The 19,988-nt window shown below is 44.0% G+C and overlaps 1 protein-coding gene across 8 annotated transcripts in view; it reads left to right on the top strand.

Moving 5' to 3' along the window:
• The window catches only part of MGMT (O-6-methylguanine-DNA methyltransferase), a 301,256-nt gene that overhangs the window by 114,174 nt on the left and 167,094 nt on the right, over positions 1-19,988 (top strand). For 4 of the 8 annotated variants that reach the window (XM_070564009.1, XM_070564135.1, XM_070564232.1 and 1 more), the window contains one exon: positions 610-672. The exons of the other annotated variants lie outside the window; for them this stretch is intronic. In XM_070564009.1, the coding sequence (XP_070420110.1) occupies positions 610-672 (63 nt within the window). The remainder of the gene's footprint in view (positions 1-609; positions 673-19,988) is intronic. 8 annotated transcript variants of the gene reach the window in all.

Genomic DNA, 19,988 nt, shown 5'->3' with positions numbered 1-19,988 from the left:
TGACTGAAAGCGGTGTTAAAAACATGAGAATATTGATCATGGATTTGAGAGATGCCCGCACTGACTCACTTGATATTCCTAAATATCGGCTTTATTCTGTCTTTCCTCAAAGACAGATTGCCCACACAAAAGATGAACCATCTTGAGGGAAAAAAATCTTATATCTTTCTGCTCAGCCATCTTCCCTTCATAACAATAGGGAGACAAGAGGGCTGTGTGGCTTCTTTGAATAGGAGCAAGCATAATAAACGGTGTCTCGGAAGCCCCTGTAAAACTGCCTTGGGTGTACTTGATTTAACTTGTAGTAATAAGTTACATTAACATCAGATGGAAATTCAAATAGCTAAACATTTAACCCATCTAACAACAAACAATTATTCTAAAATCAACATAAAAATAAAGATAGCACAAGACCCATTACCGTCTGAGGACGTAAGTCATTGTCTTTAGAGGTAATCTTTTGGGATTCTCTGGAAATTTATAACGGGACAGTGAAGTAATTATTCACCACTCAGATGTTTTTGTAAGGCAGACACTTTCCTATTTTCTTTCTCCTTGAGTTTTGGACGTTTTTGGCGCCAAGATTGGTCTGGTGCTTTTCTATTTCAGGGGTGAAGAGGGAGAAGCAGACCGTTGCTTCCTGACTGTGATACAGAGTGTGCCAGTCTCCGGGTAGGTTGTCACCAGGGTCAGGGTTTTGGTCCTGTCCCGCCCTTTCTCTGGATGCCTCCTTCCTTACGTCTGACAGCGTCCCTCTTTCTGTGTAGTGGAGGACCTGTGCCTGGGCACAGGGAGCGGGGCTGTTAGGTGGCCTTCAAGTGAAGCAGTCTGTCCACTGCTTTCCCTTCCATGCTGGAAGCACTTTCCTTCCCGTTCCCAATGCCGCCTGCTCTCCTGGTTGAGGAAAGAGCATTCCGTCCAGCAGACTAGTACAGCACTGTTTGCCATTGTCATGTCTTCGAAACCTGCCAAACAACAACCTTTTTTTCTTTTGGTGGAGCTGGGAGGAGAAAGATGGGATGCATGATATGTTTTAGTCGGTCTGGCACAGGAGAGGGACACAGGACGTTGTACAATACCAGGTAGTCAGAGCTGGCAGGGTGGGCTTCAAGACTTGGCGTACGATGGAGCTGGGGCAGCTCTGATGCAGAGCGGAAGTTAGTGTGTGTACAGGAGTGATGGCAACCTGCTGATGATGGTGAAGAAGAGAAGAGTTAGAGAATGGATTGAGGATGAGGCGGGCAAGAAAAATACTCTCAGTGGGGTTAGAGAACACAGTGCTGGGGAGTTCTTGTAGGGAAACAACCAGAGAACTGTGCCCTGTGGTTCCTAAGAAGGTGGTGTAGTCCTGAAATTGGCAAGTTCTTGGCCACTGGCTGGATGGAGCAGGCAGGTGATATTTGGCCTGCCCGAATATCTGGGGACTTGACGGCCATCTTAAAGTTTAATAGCCAACACATAAAAATCAGGAAATTTCACATTTAAAAAAGTACATATGGCTTTTTCTTCTTCATCTTTTTTTGTTATGAGATTTACTTTTATTTATTGAGATATATTTTACATATCCTAAAAGTATACAACATTCAGTGGTTTTTAGTGTATTCACGGAGTAGTACACCCATCACCACAGTCTAACGTTAGAACCTTTCAGTATCCCGTAAAAGGACCCCAGTACCTATAAGCCTTCATTCCCTATTCTCTCTCTTCCCAGCCTCAGCCAAGCACTAATCTTTTTCTATCTCTGTGAATTGGGCTGTTCTGGACATTTCGCATAAATGGAATGAGACAATATTTGGCCTTTTACATCTGGCTTCTTTCACTTAACATAAATGTTTAACAAGTTCACCATGTTGTAGCATCTCTCAATACTTCATTCCATTTTATGAGCGATATTCCATAGTATGGATAAGCCACATTTTATCTGTTCATCAGTTTTTGGACATTTGGATGGTTTCTACCTTTTGGCTCTTGTGCATGATGCTGTGGTGAACATTTGTGTACGATATTTTGTGTGGACATCTACATTTCTTTTGGTTATATGCCTAGGAATGAAATTGCTTTGTCCTATGGCAGTTCGATGTTTAGCATTTTGAGGAACCTTCAAACCGTTTTCCAAAACAGCTGTACCATTACACATTCCTATCCGCAGTGTATGAGGGTTCTAGTTTCTCCACATCCTCACCAACACTTGTTAATGTCTTTTTGATTTTATCTGTCATAGTGGGTGTGAAATGGTATCTCATTGTGTAATATAGAAGCAAATAGTGAAGCTGGGAATGATAAGCAGGGTTTTTCTTTAAAAGAGGGCTACTTGTTGGATCCACACTTATAGAGGGCCCCAGGGGTCACACTTGGTAAGCTATTTTTCAAAAACAGTATTTTAGAGAGATAAATGACATAAAAAGTACATATTTTTAAAGTATACAGTTTGATAAAATTTGACGTGTATGACCATAGGCAAAACAGCGAACATTTCCATCAACCCCTCTTGCACCTTTGTAACCCCTCTCCTCGCCACCCCTCTCCTCACCCCTCCCTGCTCTTGTTTGTTGTGCCTATGATGTCACTATACAGTGGCGTGAATTTTCTGAAATTTTATAAAGGACTATATATATTACATGCATTCTATAGACATAAAGTTCTTTGATTTTGTAAATGCATCATAGTTTATCTGACTGCTTTCAGCTTACCTATGTTGAGATTCATCCATGTGATTGCATGCGTCAGTATGGTCACGTGTCCCTCAGTGGCAGGATGCGTTCTGAGAAATGTGTCATTAGGCAATTTCGTCCTTGTGTGAGCATCGCAGAGTGCACTTATACAAACCTGGATGGTGTAGCCTACTACAAACCCAGGCTGTATGGTGCTAATCTCATGGGACCACCATCGCATATGCAGTCTGTCATTGGCCAAAACGTTATTATGTGATGTATGACTGTAGTTCATTCATTTTATCTTTGCTGTGTAGTATTCCATTGTGTGGGTATACAGTTTATCATTCATCTGTTGTACATTGGGGCTTTTCCCCTAGTCTTGTCTATTACACAGAAAGCTGCTGTGGACATTTGTATAAAAGCCTTTGTGTGGACGTGTGCTTTTATTTCAGCCAGGAGTGGATCATCTGGTCAGCGGATATTTAATATTATCACAAACTGCCAAACTCTTTTCCACAGTGGCTGTACGGTTTTGCTTTCTGACCAGTAGTGTATGAGAGCTCCATTTCCTCCACATCTTCCTCTTCTGTGTGGAGTCATTTTCCTTCTGTCTGGAGGATTTTAACATTTTTTGTAGAGAGGCTCTGCTAGTCATAAATTTTTTTAGGTTTTGTGGTCTGGAAAGTATTTTAGTCTCAATACTTGAAAGATTTTTTTGCTGTGCATAAAATTTTAAGTTGACGGTTTTTTCTTTTATTATTTTAAAGATCTTATTCCACTGTCTGCTGACTTTCATTGTTTTTGATCAAAAATCTGCTGTCATCCTTATCTTTTTTCATATATTGTAACTTTCTTCCCCCTCTGGCTGTTCAGATTTTCTTTATCACTGGTTTTGAACAACTTGACATTTTTATGCTTTTGTTTAGTTTTATTCATGTTTCTTGGGCTTGGGTTTCATTGAGTTTGGTTTAGTGGGTTTATAGTTTTCATCAAATTTGAAAAATGTTTGACCATGATTTTTTGATGTTTTTTGTTTCTTCCACTGTCCTGTCCTTCAGGGCCTCCAATTACATACATATTTGGCTATTTTAAGTTATCCCAAAGTTCCGTAATATTTTGAGTGTTTTAGAATCTTTTTTTTTTTTTTTGCCAAGTTTCATTTCAGATAGTTTGTTTTCAAGTTGACTAATCTTTTTGTGTGCTGTCTAATATGCTGTTAATTCCAACCAGTACATTTTCTTCTCAGACATAGTTTTCATCGTTAATAGCATTGTCTGTCATGTTTACCTCATATTTCTCTACTTACCTTTTTGACATGTGGAATATAGTTATAATACCTGTTTAACATTCTTGTCTGCTGATTCTAACATCTGTGTCAGTTTGGGGTTGATTTTGATTGATTTTTCTCCTCATTGTGGTTCATATTTTCCTCCTTTTATACCTCTCTGGTAATGTTTAATTGGATACTTTGTGAATTTTACTTGGTTGAATGCTGGATATTTTTGGTTTTTTAGTAAATATTCTCTAGCTTTGTTCTGAAATGCAGGTAGGTTACGTGGAAACAGTTTGATCTTTTTGGGTTTGTTTTAGATTCCTTAGTCAGAACTAGAGTGGTGTTTAGTCTAGGACTAACTATTCCCCACCATTGAGGCAGGACTCTTGAGTACTCTCCCCAGTGTCCTGGGGATTCTGTGGTGTCCCTGTACCTCACAGGAACAGATTCCTTTGCTTTCACGTCTCGTGACCTGGTCATGTTCCTGTGGATCTCTGTGGTTCTCTCTTAGGTGTCTGCTCCTCAGTACTCTGGTGCATACTCGAGGGAGCCTCCGCCCATCTCCAGCGTCCTCCCTGTGCCGCTCTCCTCTGGCGTGCTCTCCCCTGCAGGCTCTGCCCACTCTGTCTCCCTGGACTGAGGCTCCATCTCCTCCACTCAGGGGCCCTCTGGGCTCTGCCTGGATTCCGACTGGCTTTGCCACAGCCTGGAAGCCCTCAGGCAGTCAGCCGGGCTGTCTCAGGGCTCCCCTGTCTGTTGCCCTTCTCTCAGGGGTTGTTGACTGTCATTGCCTGGTGTGCAATGTCTGGAAGACCACTTCATGAACTTTTGACTGGTTTTTGTTTGTTGTTTCAAGCCCAAGTGAAAATCCTGCGCCTGTTGCTCTCTTGGCCCAAAGGAACGGCTGTTAAGCTGGTGTGCTGCTTCTAACAGTAATAGCAAACAGACCGAGGAGCAGTGGACTCACGCTGTGACTGAACCCCAAGACATTGTCAAAAGGCACAGTTGTGCTTTAGGAGAGACCCTCCTGCCCCCACGCATTTAAACAGCAGTGTGTACCCAAAGCACAAAAGTTAGAAAATACCAAAAAGCTAGAAAATAGTTGTACACTTCCATCACAGAAGCACTCAGGTGCCATTTTCTCCTTGCTTTTCTGTGTCTATCTATCATCTCTCTTATTGGTGTCTTTCTGAGTGTTCAATTTGTTATCCTGATTTTCATTCTCTAAGTGGTTTCATATGTGTGGTAGGTAGAATTCTAAGATGACCACCTCTGGTCTGTGCCTTTGTATAATCCCTTCTCTCTGGGTGTGAGTAGGACCTGTGGATATGTTGGATGTAACTACCATGATTATGGCAAAGGATTTTTTCAGATATCATTAAGGTCCCTAATCAGTTGAGCTGATCAAAATGGAGATTATCCTGGATGGGCCTGCCCTAATCAGGTGTGTTCTTTAAAGGGGCTTGAGATCAGAGACAGAGGAAGTCAGAAACCTGCTTCTGCTGGCCTCTGTGACAAAGCATACTACCATGTTGTAAGAGGAGGGACTGCCAGCAGGAGCCTCGGTGGCCTTCATGAGCTGACAGCAGTTCCTGGTTGACAGTCAGCAGGAACCTGGGGCCTCAGACCCACAGCGGCAAGGAGATGAATTCTGCTGACAACCTGTGGGCTCGGAAGAGGGCTCTGAGCCTCAGCAGCCGAGAGCCGCGACTGCAGTTGAGCTTTGATTTTAGTATGGTGAGGCCCTGAGCAGAGGACCCTGCTGACATGTGCCCGGACTCCTGAGCCATGGAAATGATGGATAGTAAATATTGTTTGAAGCCACTGAGTTTGTGGTTATCTGTTATGTGTAAATAGAAAGGTAATGCACTGTGCATTTTTACATCATTTTGAAACTTTCTGTAAATGGAAGTGTGTTTCCTCTCCTGGGTACATTCTACGTCTGCTGCCCAACATCTCGTGAGCGGCTCTGCAGCCGGGATGCTGAGTGGCAGCTGGCGGAGGGGCAGAGCACATGATCAGTATGTGTGATCCCTCAGGTTGGTGGCGCACTCAGAGGGACCCGGCTTGGAGGGTGCGCTGTTCTCCCACACACCATGCTGCAGAACACGCATGCTGCTCACCTTTGACCTCTTGAATTTCGTAGGCCAACTCAGGTGGAATTTGGTTTCTTACTCACATTGTGGCTTGCGTGGGGTGAAATAAAATGTTCATATTTAAAAGCTTTTTGTGGTCTCCACTAAATGTATAAAATAGCCAAAACGGAAACTTCTCTGGTTTGGCAGGATTGAAAATCTTGTTCTTGGAAATTTTTCCTAGTGATTTACCCTCAGTCAGATAAGGGAGGCGCAGCCTGCATTTGTGATGTGGCCTGCCCCCTGTGACACATGCATGCCCTGCAGGCCATCCATGGGCCAGGCAGCCCCGCCCTGATGCCTCAGCAGCTTCTGGGTGTCCTCTGCCCTGGTCCTCACACAGCGCTTCAAAGCCTGCCTCCTCCGCATCGTTTTCCTCACCCTTCCAGCAGATGGATTGCCAGGTCCTATGGGCTCTGTCCCGCGATTGGCTCCCAGTCTGAGGCCTCACTGTGTGTCACGCGGAAGTAGCCCCTGGAGTGACCTCTCCACCCAACGCTCAGCGTTGCACGAACAGCGCAGCCAGCTGTGAGGACCCTGCTGGAGCGCCGCCGGCCAGGGTGATGCCTCTGGCTGTGGGTCCTCTGGTAAATCTCTCTCAGCCTGCTGTCTTCTTCTCACTTGGGAACACATCTTTCATATATGAAATAAATTTATGGAAAAATATAGTTCACTTTATGGTTTACTTGCTTTGAGCACATTTACTAACCTGAGATGTGTCTATGAATTTTTCCCTGAAAATTACCTGGAACCCATAATTCTATTCTAATTCATGGATTGAAAACGTGTGTTTGAAATTTTGATTCATTAGATGGCTAACTCAGCATTATTTAAATTTTGATATAGTGACTGGATACAATGTGAGGAAACTTTTCTCTATATTTTGTGAATCTATATCAGAGCAAAATAATAATGTATTTCTATTTTGCCATGAATAGTTTCTAGCCATGGAATTGCTGGCAGAGGCAAGAAAGTATGAATCTTATTTTTGTGGCTCTAGCCAAGAAAAAGAACGTAAACTGTGAAAAGTGTGTCATTTACCATTCACAGTCTAATGAAAAACTGAGAGAGGCTAGAACTCTCCATAAAAATTCTGATATCAGCATTTAAGATACAGCAAGGTAGGGTGTACAAGCGTTTAAGGAACTCCCAGCCCACAGTTTACTGGCACTCTGAATGCTATGAATCTTGAACTAGCAATCACAGTCTTGATTTTATTACCAGAAGGGGCCCCCTTATGAGGAATATGCTGGTGTGGGACACCATTTAACACACTCAGTGAGGTATTCCTGCCTCCTTTCTGCTGGCTGATGGAAGAAAGGTGGTCAAATTACCTTCACAAATCTGAAGGGTGCTTGGCTCAGACAAAATGACCCTTTAGTCAAAAAGTGTCTGAAAACGATGTGGGGGTTGAAAGTGTTGTCTGGGAATAAGCCACAGGCTAGCCGGACTGTTTTCTCTAGGCAGATGTTTCGGGGAGCTAGTGGTGAGGGCTGAGGTGGCCTGCTCCTAGAGTGGGTTTGGTCGCTATTGGGGGCGTAACTGCTGCTGCACATGGTGGGCAGCCATTTTTCAAATCATACCCATTTTCGGTGATTTCTGAACATGCGGAAAGCAAGTACGCTGCGTTCTGGAATGTGGACAAGCAGTTCTTTTGAAGCACGTCTTGAGCGGCTTGAAAGCAGAGAAGAGGGTGAGGTAAGTAACCCTCAGGCGGGGGCCCTCTAGCTGCGACGGCAGGCTGCGGCTGCCCACTCTTGTCTGTCTCCCACGCCGAGGTCAGGCCTTCTCAGGCCGTAGCGTTCTGGAAGACTGGCCAGGTGTCTGCAAGGTCAGAACTGTTTCCATAATCATACAGAGTACTCAGACCCTGTGCCTTTCTCGCTGTGTGACGTTTCTGTGGATAGTGCAGAGGTAGCGGGGATGACACTGCTGCCCTCGAGCATGTGTCCGTGCTGGAGCACGAGGCACCAGACAGAACCAATCACCGTGTGCCTAAAACTCTTCTGCCATGTACCAAAATAGGGTGGTTTTCTCGAGGAAAGTACATATGTGATTGAGTTGCCAGCTGAAGTAGCCGCTTTTTCATGGAACCATTTTCACCATTGAAAGAATACTGACAGGCCAACTCTGTTCACTCAGACTTGGGTTTTGGGCAGAAGTTTTCTCAAAAGCAAACAAATTTGGCCTCTTACTTCAAGGAAAATAGCTGATAGTATTTGTTGCTAATGATAAATGATAAAAATCAGAGCTTTGGGGAGAAAATAAAAATTTGGGGAAATTTGTCTATACCTCCATGAGCTTGGTAGCTTCTCAATATTTAAACCATTTTCTACTAGTATCAGTATTGTATTAACTAATGTGAATTTTTGGTAATATACTATTAATGTATAAATATTGAAAGGTTTGCATAGCTCAGTGAACTAGTATTTTCCGAATGACCAATACATAACGTTACAAGGTTATGTTTGGGTAAAACTTCAAAATGCAAGTTAGCCCCATGGATTTTAACGCACAGTGCCAATAGTTCATTGGTAAGGCTTTCAGGATCCGCGTCACAGCTGTTCTTCAGGGAGCTGCTTCTTGTTGAGTTCTGACGTAGTATCAAAGAAGAATGTCCGCAATCATCTGAAAAGGATTTTCCTCGTGTACTTCAGCCAAAACCATATGTAGAAACAGGTTGAAGGAGAAGCAGCTGTAAGAATCCAGCTGTCTTCTGTTAAGCCAGCCATGAAAGAGATTCTCAAAGTAAAACCATCCCACTGTTAACAAAATTATGTTTTTGTTTTGGAAAATAGTTATTTTTCATAAAGACATTTGTGATAATGTGAAACTGGTATATAATTTTAAATGAATTACTAGATACATATTAAATTTCTCAGCTTTAATGTCTCATTTAGTAAATATCAATAGATTAACCCATGTGAAAAAAAGAAGCTCTTAAGGGTCCTCAGTGTTTAAGGGTGAAACCAACAAGTTTGGAAACCTTGCTCTTGTCAGACTTTGGCTGAGATGTGAGTTCTGACCTTGGACAGCCAAGCTTGCCATTGGGTCTGTGTTTACATTTTGGGCTGATATCACAGAAGAAAGGTCAAAAGCCTCCTGCATCTCTGGGCTCCCGTGTCCCTCATCAGTCTGGAGGGAACATCTCTTTTTCTTCCTCTTCTCCCCAAAGCCCCCTAGTACATAGTTGTATACTCTAGTTGTAGGTCTGCCATCTGGGACGCCGCCTCAGCATGGCTTGATGAGCTGTGCTAGGTCTGCACCCAGGATCCAGCCTGGTGGAACCCTGGGCTGCTGCAGTGGAGCACAGGAACGTAACCACTTGGCCACAGGGCTGGCCCTGTGGAGGGAACATCTTTATATTCCCTGGTCATTGGGTTATAGAGGGTGGTTTATCAGAAAAGGAGACTTGCTTCCTTGTGTACAATGAACTTTGACAGAATTTCCAAGGGCCTTAGAAGTCATAATTGTGGGCGAAATAGATCTGCTGTTTGAAAAGGCTCAGAAGTGTCACCTTTGAAAGGTAGGTCTTGATCAACTGTTTGAGATTCATTTGTGCTTCTTCCTTTTGGGATCGTTGGTCCTCCCTCCCCCTCCCCAATGATCTCTTCTAACACAGGCATCCTGGCACAGACTTCAGAGGTGCTGTCGCTGTGTTGCTGATGGATCTGAGAGAGATGCATCTCTCCGTATTTTTCTTTAAACCTTCGTAACTGGATTGCTTTGATTCCTCAGGTATTTTTAAAAACAAAGTCATGTTATGTCCTATCCTGGCACTCTTAGCTTCAGGAAATACCAGGGATTGTGATGTTCAAATCAGTCCCACTGCTTTCTTCTTTAAAGGTGAGCCGTCAACACCAGGGAAACAGTCACCTTCTGAGCACGGGGGTAGATTGTCCTGAAGGGGAAAAGAGCTCAAATGAGTTTCTTGTAAATAGATTTAAGGATTAAAAAAACCAGATTATTGAGATGTCCTTAGATATGTTCAATTGTACATTTCTTCTGTGTCCTTTGAAACCTTGAATTACTGTTCTAAAAGGCTTGGAGGGCATTACCTTGGAAAGCTGGGTCTTGAACAGCTCTTTGAAATGCATCAGTACCTTTTAAGTTGCTTTTGGATGGAATGAGCTTATGCCCGTGGATCTCACACATTTCTCTTGCCTAATGCACCAAAGGCATGTGTGTAATTGTTCCCATCAACACCAGTGTTTATGAACACCAACCATAACACCCCATGGGGACGTGGACGGAGGGACTAGACATTGGAATCCTGGGAAGGTTTTCTAGTTGCAAAAACCCCTTTTTCACCCCAAAGAGTCTGTCTCCAAAGGAGGGGCACCTCTACCCTCAGTATTCTCTATCCCCTCAGTTGAAAAGGACTGTAAGTGTTAACCGGGGCCTGTGATGTGGTAAGATTTCCCTGGAAATGATACTCCCCCAGGTGACAGTGACTGAGTATTGCCAGGATACCCCTGCCTTCAGCCACAGGCCTGCCCGTTCAGGAAAGACTGCCAGGAGCTCTTATTCAGTGTGGGGGTGGGAGGGGGAGCTGGAGCGGTGTGTCTGCCTCTTGTGATTGGCTCCCAGGACCCTCCCCGCTGGTGCCCCTCCAGGACTTCCTTCATGCCTCTCCCCAGTTCTCTTGGGTCTTTGCCAGGGCTCTGTGGTCCAGTGTTAGTTCACGCCGTACGTTACATCGGAACAGGATCATTTGAAGCACTTCAAGTCCTTTTGCAGGAAAACTAACACAGAAAGGCCAGAAAACACAGAGAAGCATCCAGAGGTTTCCTTGGAACAGGCCTGGAGCACTCAGTCATGGTTCAAGGAGACTGACATGCTTCATTCCTTTCTGTAAAGTACTGGGCATCTTAATTAAAGCTTAGAAATTCCTTTTCTCAGCCAGGACTTAAAAGTGTATTTTTAGAAGGAACACCTTCTTCTTTGTTTTGCGGATTTCCCCAAGAAAGCCTGCTTTTTTAAGCTCTATAGTGACATCTGATGTGTAACCTCACTCTCTAACCTGGCCTTTTGTGGTGGTCAACCCACGAAACCAAGTATGTCCAATCACGGTGCTGCACGCTTACCTCTCAACCAGAGTGTGTTACCCTGTGGTCCGCGGGCAATCTTCAGGAGGATCTATGAATTCCCTGGAGTCAGATGAGACATGTTGACTCTCTCTGGGGACATGTGCATTTGGTAATCTTAGGGCAGAGCCCATAACGTCCTTTAAATTCTCAAAGTCTCTCTGAGCCCACCTATAACAACAACGACCCTATACAGAACCCCTGCTTTGGATGCTCAACTTTTCACTTAATTTTTCTGAGTCCCTTCTGAATCACTTGCTAGCATACCAAGTGATTTTAAATTATCTAATTATCTTGCAGGCACAGATGGGAGTGATCGGACTATGTGTAGAGAGCTGTCAGGGAGTCCCGCCGGCCTTTACACTCAAGCGAAGGATAGGAGGCCACCTTGGAACTTAATGCTGGCTTTTGAAAAGCATCAGACAGGTTTTGGCCATGGGGGAGATTGTGCAGGGACTGAGTAGAGAGAAAACAAATACCAACAATTAAAGAAAGTGATCTGGACATAGAATTACAGCTGGGCTCCACTGAGCAAACCACAGTCAGATCACAGGGCCATGAAGGAGCTCTGAGCACACGGGGCATCTGACCTCATCACATGCTTTTCCTCCCACCAGAGTAGAGGAGGCACATCCACTGGTTCTGACGTTTGGTTGAGTTTCAGCGTGGTAATTTTTGCGTTCGGTTATCTATCAGGTGTCACACAGCAGTAGCATAAGTACTGCGATGACTTTCCTCTTAAGGTAATAGATCTACCATCCCTGCCCCTCCACTCAGTTGTATGCGGAAAGTCCATTGCTTTTTCGCTTACCATACTCACTTAAACTTCATTTTTCATTTCCATGTTAATTACAAAACTCTAAGCTAATAAAATGATCTTGGAAAAGAATCTTGTGTGTGGGAGTTGTTCATCTTTGTTCAGGCCCAGCACACACTCTTCCCTCCGGAAACATCGATGGTTCTCACAGAGGGGAGTGAGCACGTCTGAGTCAAGGAAGCTTCTTCTGGTGCTTCTGCTGTGCAGACGGGGTGCCCTCTGGAGAACCACAGTGCTCGGGTGGAGGGAGTCCTTGTTTGTTTGTCACGACACCTTCTTGTCTTAATAACTGATGTGTAACAAAATAAGGTTGAGTCTGCTTTTGATGAGCCAAGGTATGTAGGCATATTTTTCCCTCAAACAGGTGCATCTCTTGATGCTGTACTAAAGCAATCAGTTAGCGCTTACGTTTCAGGGTATGCCCTGAGCAGGCGGAAAATTGATCTTCCTGCTTCGGATCTTGTCTTCCACAGTCGTTTTAATGAGGCACGCACAGATGCTGCGCCAGTGTATGTGTGGGGTTGGGGCAGTGGTTGGGGAAAGGGATTCACAGGTCTCTGCTGTGGACCTAGGAGTTTTCCCTAAACCTTCATCTGATTTTCCTCTCCTGTAGTTTGTTAGGATAAACAAGCTCAAAGATTCTGCACGACCAACTGCTACTTTTCTTTTGTCAGCGGTAGAGCTGCAGGAAGGAGAGGGGACGGCCAGTGTGGATGTCAGAAAGTTCATGTCCCAGGGTATCCTGCTGCCTCTGAGTTCTAAGACTGCAGAGGAACCTTCTTTGCAAATTGCTCCATTGGTATGGTTGGCATTCTGGTTAAAAGTTCATCTGGATTTCAACCTCGCGTGAAATTGCAGAGCTACGACTGGAAAGCTCTCGGCATCGTTGAGAACCTTTGGGGACTTCTCAGACATTACAGTTAGAATTGAGTGAAAACAAGCTGGGTTCCATTCACTCAAATTTTGGTGAGTGGAAAAAAATACAAGTTAAGTTCCATCATTTTTATTACCTGCTTTTCAGATAGATCCAGAAAGTAAAAACAAAAAGAGAAGTGTCACTGTCACGTTTTGAAAATCTTTGAAACCTTTTTTTATAAGAAAAATTCTGTGACATTTGGCAAACTGGTTAGCCAGTCCCTCTACTCTCTTATTTGGGATTATCCAAAACCTCAAGATGACATGAGCTTCTAATTGTCCGTGGGCGTAGCTCTTTCCCTGTGTGGCTGAGGTCAGCAAACTGCAGCCCGTAGTCTATGATGTCTGGCCCACCAGCCTGTTTGTGACTGCCAGAGCACTAAGCGTGGATTTTACCTTTTTAATGATTTGTAGGAAATAAAGAAAACTAGGAAACAGACCTTATGTGGCCTAGAAAGCCTAAAATACTTCCTGTCTGTCCCTCCATGGAAAGACGTGTGCTGACCTCTGCTCTGTGGGGTTCAAACACGAAGACTGAATGATTGTTTGGTGTTTTTATTTATATATTTTTTTCTTTTTTATTTTTTTGGCTGGGGAAGATTTCACCTGAGCTAACATCCTTTGCCAATCCATCTCTTTTTTTGTTGAGGAAGATTAGCCCTGAGCTAACACCTGTGCCCATCTTGCTCTGTTGTTTTGTATGTGGGACACGGCCACAGTGTGTCTGGTGAGTGGAGTAGGTCCATACCCGGGATCCAAACCTGGGAACCCAGGCTGCTGAAGCAGAGCATGCAGAACTTTAACCACTTGGTCACGGGGCTGGGCCTCCATATTTTTATATTTAAAGACTGTGGGGTGGGGGGGCACTGTCTGGGAGGAAGAGGCACAGACTTGTGTTGTTTCTGAAAAAGTTGGGTGGATGGAGGCACATGCTCCCAGTCATCGAGGCTGCTCTGCACAGTCTTGTGACAACACAGGAGAGTGCAGGGGCTTGACTCCTTCCTCGAACAGATACAGTCATGCATCACTTAACCATGGGGTTATGTTCTGAGAAATGCATTGTTAGGCAATTTTGTGGTTGTGCAAACATCACACAGTGCACTTACACAAACCTAGATGGTATAGCCTACTACACACCTAGGCTGTATAGCACTAATCCTATGGGACCACCGTGGTCTTTGCAGTCTGACGCTGACTGAAATGTCCTCGTGCAGCACATGAGTGTATTGAATGCCAACCACGTATCTTGTATATACAGCCAGGAAAGGAAAGACAAGGTCCCTGTTCTCATGCACGGTCTGGTGGTGGATACAAGGTGGGGATATCCCTGGTCTGGTATGTGTTCAGGATTCCTTTAGCTATGTCATTAAGCCAGCACATTTCTTGGAGCACAGGTGTAGGAGCCAGACTACCGGAGATGGATTGACCACTTCAAAGGCCCCACCTCCTAATTCCATCACCTCGGGTGTTAGAATGTCAAGTGGTGAATTTCAAGGGGACACAAACAGTCCGTAACAGGTGATGAGAATATTTATGCCTCTCATCTCGGCCCAGTCCCCTGTTATCCTCTTAGACAGCAATTTCATGTCTTCTTCCAGTTGGGCATCACTGTGCTCATCTTGTATGTCACAAAGTAGAGAGTTGACTTACCCCTGCTCCCCTCCCTGGCTCACATCCGAGGGAGACATCCTCCCGGGGAGACCGTGGCCAGACTCCACAGCCCCTTCAGGCTGTGACACAAGTGCCCTGAGCTGCCTGTTTTTATAGGGACGTCACTTTTTAAAAACCCTTTTTACCCCAGCTGACTCATCACCTCTGCCTTTTTCTCCGTCCTCTCCTTCCTTCATCCTGCCCTCCTTAGCACGTATTCACAACCTAGTTTGTACATACCTTATTTCACTACAAAATAGTCACATACAGAAACAGACAAAAATGGAGTTTTGACATTGTTTTAGAAATGTAGGGTCATAATTTTTATTCTTTTTTTCGTCTTGTTGCTTCTTGCTGTTCTCATGTGTTGTCCCTCCGGGTCAGCTGTTTCAGATCTTACCATTCCTTCTTCCTAGTCACATAATATTCCACAGTATATCTATACGGAGTGTTCCCAAACAGTGTCCTGTTGCCCTTCCCCATAAACCATATAGTAACAAACACCCTCCCTATCTCACAAACACTGCGGTGAATACACACACGCATGTGCTCGCGCACACAGGATGTGCGTGTCTCTTTTCGCTGGGACCATGACATCTCTGGGATAGGCTCCTGTGACTGGAATATTGACGAAGGGTATGTCTATTCTTCTGTTTTAATAGGTCATTTCTTTGTTTTTTTCCTGAAAGCTACAGCACTTCACCCTTCCTGGAAGAGAAGGGTGACAGTGATGTCATTGTTGCCACCCGATGGGGGTAAATTATCATGTTAACGTGCATACCCCTGAAAGGTTGAGCATTCATGTTTATGGCCTTTCTAGATGCTGTTTGTTCTGATTATCTGCTAGCACTTAGACATTTCATCTCTTTAGAGGGTTGTATGAGATAGTGTCTCATTTATTTTTACGCTAGAGACAAACCTAAGGGTGCGGCCTAAACCTAGGTCGGCACACGGCAGGTGCTCAAACTCAGTACTCAGAGGTGGACCTTGAGTCCTGGTCTGCACATGCAGGTGCTCAAACTCAGTACTCAGAGGTGTACCTTGGACCCTGATCTGCACATGGCAGGTACTCTAACTCAGCACCCAGGGGTGCAGCCTGGCCCCAGCTCTGTGCATGGCAGGTGCTCTAACCTCTGTCTACCTCAGCAATGTCTCAGGGACACACTGTCACGTCCACACTGGCTGCAGCTTCTCTGAGAGCTCCATCTGTCTGTCCACTCATCCTTGGCTGCTGTCCTACATGGCGCTCTTGTCCTGGGATGGTCCCCTTGACTCACTTTGGTAGTGGGTAGCTCTCACCTCAGTCTCTGCAGACTGACCGGAATTCTTTCCGGCTCCTGGCCACTTGGGAGGGAGACCATGGAACATGAACAAGATCCTCCAGTCAGTAGAACTAGAGGCAACACGTTGAAATGATTTCGTTGTTCCTCTTATAAGATTTGAAGAAGAATGCTTGGAGAATGCATTCAACAATCACCCATTCTCATCACTTAGAAGTGTGGCAAACAATTAAAAGATACACGCTGAGCAATTGGTGCTGTGCAGGCCGTGCTGACCGGGAGCCGTTTCTCGACAGAGGGATGTTGGCAGGTTATTGGTGAGCCTGTGCTTTTGCTCAGTGAACTAGCAAGAACACCACCCAGTACTTTCATTGGATTCTTTGTTTCAAAGTTAAATTAATCAAATTAGGGAAACATCTATATTGCCTCTTACCACCCTAGCAGACGGCCCTCAAAATGGCCTGCTTGAGGGGCCAGCCTGGTGGCGTAGTGGTTAAGTTCATGCTCTACGTTGGTGGCCCGGGGTTTGCCAGTTCAGATCCTGCTCATCAAGCCATGCTGTGGCAGGCGTCCCATATATAAAGTAGAGGAAGATGGGCACAGATGTTAGCTCAGGGCCAATCTTCCTCAGCAAAAAGAGGAGGATTGGTGGAAGATGTTAGCTCAGGGCTAATCTTCCTCAAAAATAAATAAATAAATAAATAAGGCCTGCTTGACTATCAGCTGGTACTAGGGTGTCCTAAAGTGCACAAGTGGCCATGACCTGCCAAGGTGGCCAACTTGGATGTGGCCAGCTTTTCATACCAAGTATGAAATTCCTGAATTAATAGGAAACCTTGCTACATTGTCTGATGGCTTACTAGAAAGCAATAATTAGAAAACATTTTTCATAGTGGAACCTGAGGTTTAGCTATCCAGAGAAATTGGGTATTTCACAATACTCCTAGCTGGTTAGTGAAACATTAGTATTAATGACAAATTAATATTAATATCAATATCAGGGTTGAGTATGTAGCCTTGGGAAGAGAAGGAAGGGCTGTGAGGGCCACGTTTAAGGAGCCCCCACATGCCTTTCCTTGTTGGCAGCATTTTTCATCTGAAAGCATTTTTTTTTAAACTCAGAAACTTAGATGTGAAAAATTCTACGCATTGGGAAGAGGCGTCAACATTTGAACTGCAAATGATTAAACCTTTATGACTAAAGTAATAGGTTTGGCTTCAGCCTTCCCAGTGGAGTAGCAGGCAGAGGGCCTTTTCCGTGTTCAAAGAGGGATACACAAGCTGGGTCCATATCAAGTACTGTTTCTCTTCCAGGCTTGTGTGTGCCATCTGAACAACAGCAAGCTGGGGTTAGCAATGGGGCTGCTATGGGCGGCAATTCTTGACATTTCTGTTTAATTGAGGTTTCCTGACACTCTTTTTCCTTTGCTTGAGGTTGCTTCTGAGCCACGAGCAGACTTTGGTGGCTCAGAGCTGTTCTTGGAAAGAAAGATTTCAGCCTTCTCTGCATTGTGCTAGTTGACGAGGGGGCCATCTCTGGGCCTGTCTGGCTCCCTGGCTCCCACCCTGGGAGTTGGAACTTTGCTGAAGTCCTCATCCTAACTCAACCTTGAGGTCTCCCATTCAGGCCTCCACACCAGTGGCAAAAATCCAGTGATGGTGGCTAGTGAGTTAGGTTACTTTGGGGGTAGCAAAGAGGAGGTGGGTCTCTCCTAATTCACTTTAATTTGGTCCAAAATAAATAACAAAAGTTCTTGGGGAAACTGTGAAGACAGTGTCTTCCCAAGTCACATTCAGTCTCAAAGGAAGGACCTGTTAGGGTCCCAGGTTTGCGGACACTTCACGGCAGCAAACATAAGGATATGGGTTAGAGCACTTACTATTGGAGTGGCCACCGTAATAAAAACAGCCTTGAGCATCGTCACAGTGGGACATCACAGCCATGGAAATTCCCCGTGGTTCATTGGTCCATGACCAACAAAGTCCCTGGAGACCAGCAATTAATCGGGCTCAGCCGAGCCTCTGCCTGGCCACAGTTTCAGGTGTCGCATCCTGTGAAGAGTCACATCTCAGCCTTCCCCAAAAAGAAGAAAAGTTTATTTTTAACTTGTAGGACGACTTTACCCTTTGATCAAATGACCGATTCTGTGTTTGGGGAGAGTATTTTTTATTTTCATGTTAGTAAGTGTGATACAGAATCATAGACATTTTGAATCTTGGTTTTTATTGCTTTTCTAAAAGAACAAGTTAATATTGTGTGACGTTGGTTTGACAAAAAATATTGTGAATGTCACTTCACCAGTCAATTATGTTTAAGAAGAATATACTTCTTACAGTCTCCAAGTTGGATTAGAACTTAAGACTTCTGGGTACGCAGTACAGTCAAGTTGATATGAGTACCTGAGCTTAGAACCAGTAGGTTTAGAAAGAGAGATCAGTTTAAGACTAATTTGAATGTTCTTCTTGTCAAGGCAGATTTGCCAGGTGAAAGTAAAGATGTGTTTGGAAGGTTGATTGTGCCATGCTGCCTGAACTTATATGTTACAATCAAAGTGTTTGGTTGTACACATGCTGACGTGGTCACGCGAAGTGAAGACCTCCACTCTTTCAGTATTTCCCTCTTTTCTTTCAAGCGTCCAGGTGATTAAGACCCGTGATGCACAGGATAGATTGCTGTGAGCAAACATGGAAAGGAGTGGTGAGGCCCCCAGCCCCCTGGGCGAGACTGTCCGTGTGCTCCTTGGTGTCACCAAAGGTCCGTCCCATCACCCCCACTTTCAGTCTCAACATTGAGATGAACTTTCTGCCGTGATTTATGTAGCTTTCAGATGTCTGTACAGATTTCTGGATGGTCTTAGAAATGTCACGTACTGCTTCGGGAACGTGTGCAAATATATTTCATACATTTTACTTTGCAATTAAAAAAAGTCCTCTTTAACATTTTAAGGTGCTGATAACGAGCTTCAGCACAAAGAGAAAACAGGTTTTCCTCAGCAGCTAATTTTAAGCCTTTAGGCAACTAAATGAAAGTATTTTATAGTCTCCCCCCAAACCTGTTTATTATAATGCCCTTGTTATAAATTTGGAATATTTTTGCAAACTCATATAAACAGGTAATTGATGCAACTAAAATTCTTGTCACATATTTATTGCACTATCAGCTAAAATTTTTAAGTGACAAGAACCAAAATAATCATTAATTTTTATAGGGCAAGGATCTGGCTTTTTGTCTGACACAAAGCTGTATAAAAAACTGCTTCTGATTTTATGCACATTGTTTTTAGTTAATGATTTTCAGCTGTTTGTTGTTCCTCTGATAGCATGAAAATGTACCATATGCTCAGCCAAAAGACAAATGATTAGCAAATGAAATTCCGGACAGCTGTCTGACTGAGCGCGTTGGGTTGATAGCATTCTGCTATCATAATTAGCTTAAGCTTTGGGTTAATTAACTTTCTACCTGGATATGCATAATAATAGCAAACTGCAAAAAGCAAGAAGCTTTCAGTACATCAACAACATTGCTGTCTTTTTTATTTGGTATTTCAAGAGCATATTAGAATTTCAAGAGTGATTAATCCTGGGAATATTGTCATCTACTGTAGATTTTATTTGCAAGCCAGATAATACTGAAACAATTGGAATCTATTATAGAGCAGAAATAGCATTTTAAAATTGTAATTAAAGTTTCTAAAAGCAATTGCTAATTTCAAATGCCTTTGTTGGCAAGAATATTAGGCTTCTTGTATGGGCAGCTTGTCGGGTACAAAAAAATACCAGCACTTACACTGTGAAGAATAAAACTTTCTTTGATTTACGTGCTGTATTGAAATCATCGATTATTTTTTATGTAATTTGAAACTAAGATTATTCTGTAATTTGGTAAAGTGCTATTCAAACTACTGGCCTGAAGATGCAAACTCGGGCTCCGCACCCATTTCTTCGCTGCCTTTGTTAATCTGGGCTCGGGGAGGGTGGCGGGCTGGACCGGGGCTTCCCACTGCCCTCTCCGTTAGGATTTGATATGTCCGTGTGTGTCTGAGAGTGCTAGAGGTGTGATTTTTTTAAACTCAGTGCTATACATTCGTAGCTTGGTATTTTTCTACCCAAAGCAGTTTATAAATCAATTTACTGATTTGATGAAATGGGGAGAGAAATGGCTTTGTCTCCTTCCTCC

Source organism: Equus przewalskii, chromosome 1 (genome assembly GCF_037783145.1).
Source record: "Equus przewalskii isolate Varuska chromosome 1, EquPr2, whole genome shotgun sequence".
In the NCBI taxonomy this organism is placed as follows: domain Eukaryota; kingdom Metazoa; phylum Chordata; class Mammalia; order Perissodactyla; family Equidae; genus Equus; species Equus przewalskii.
Note: the sequence above shows the minus strand (reverse complement) of the source record. Positions and strands in the feature narration are given on the sequence as shown.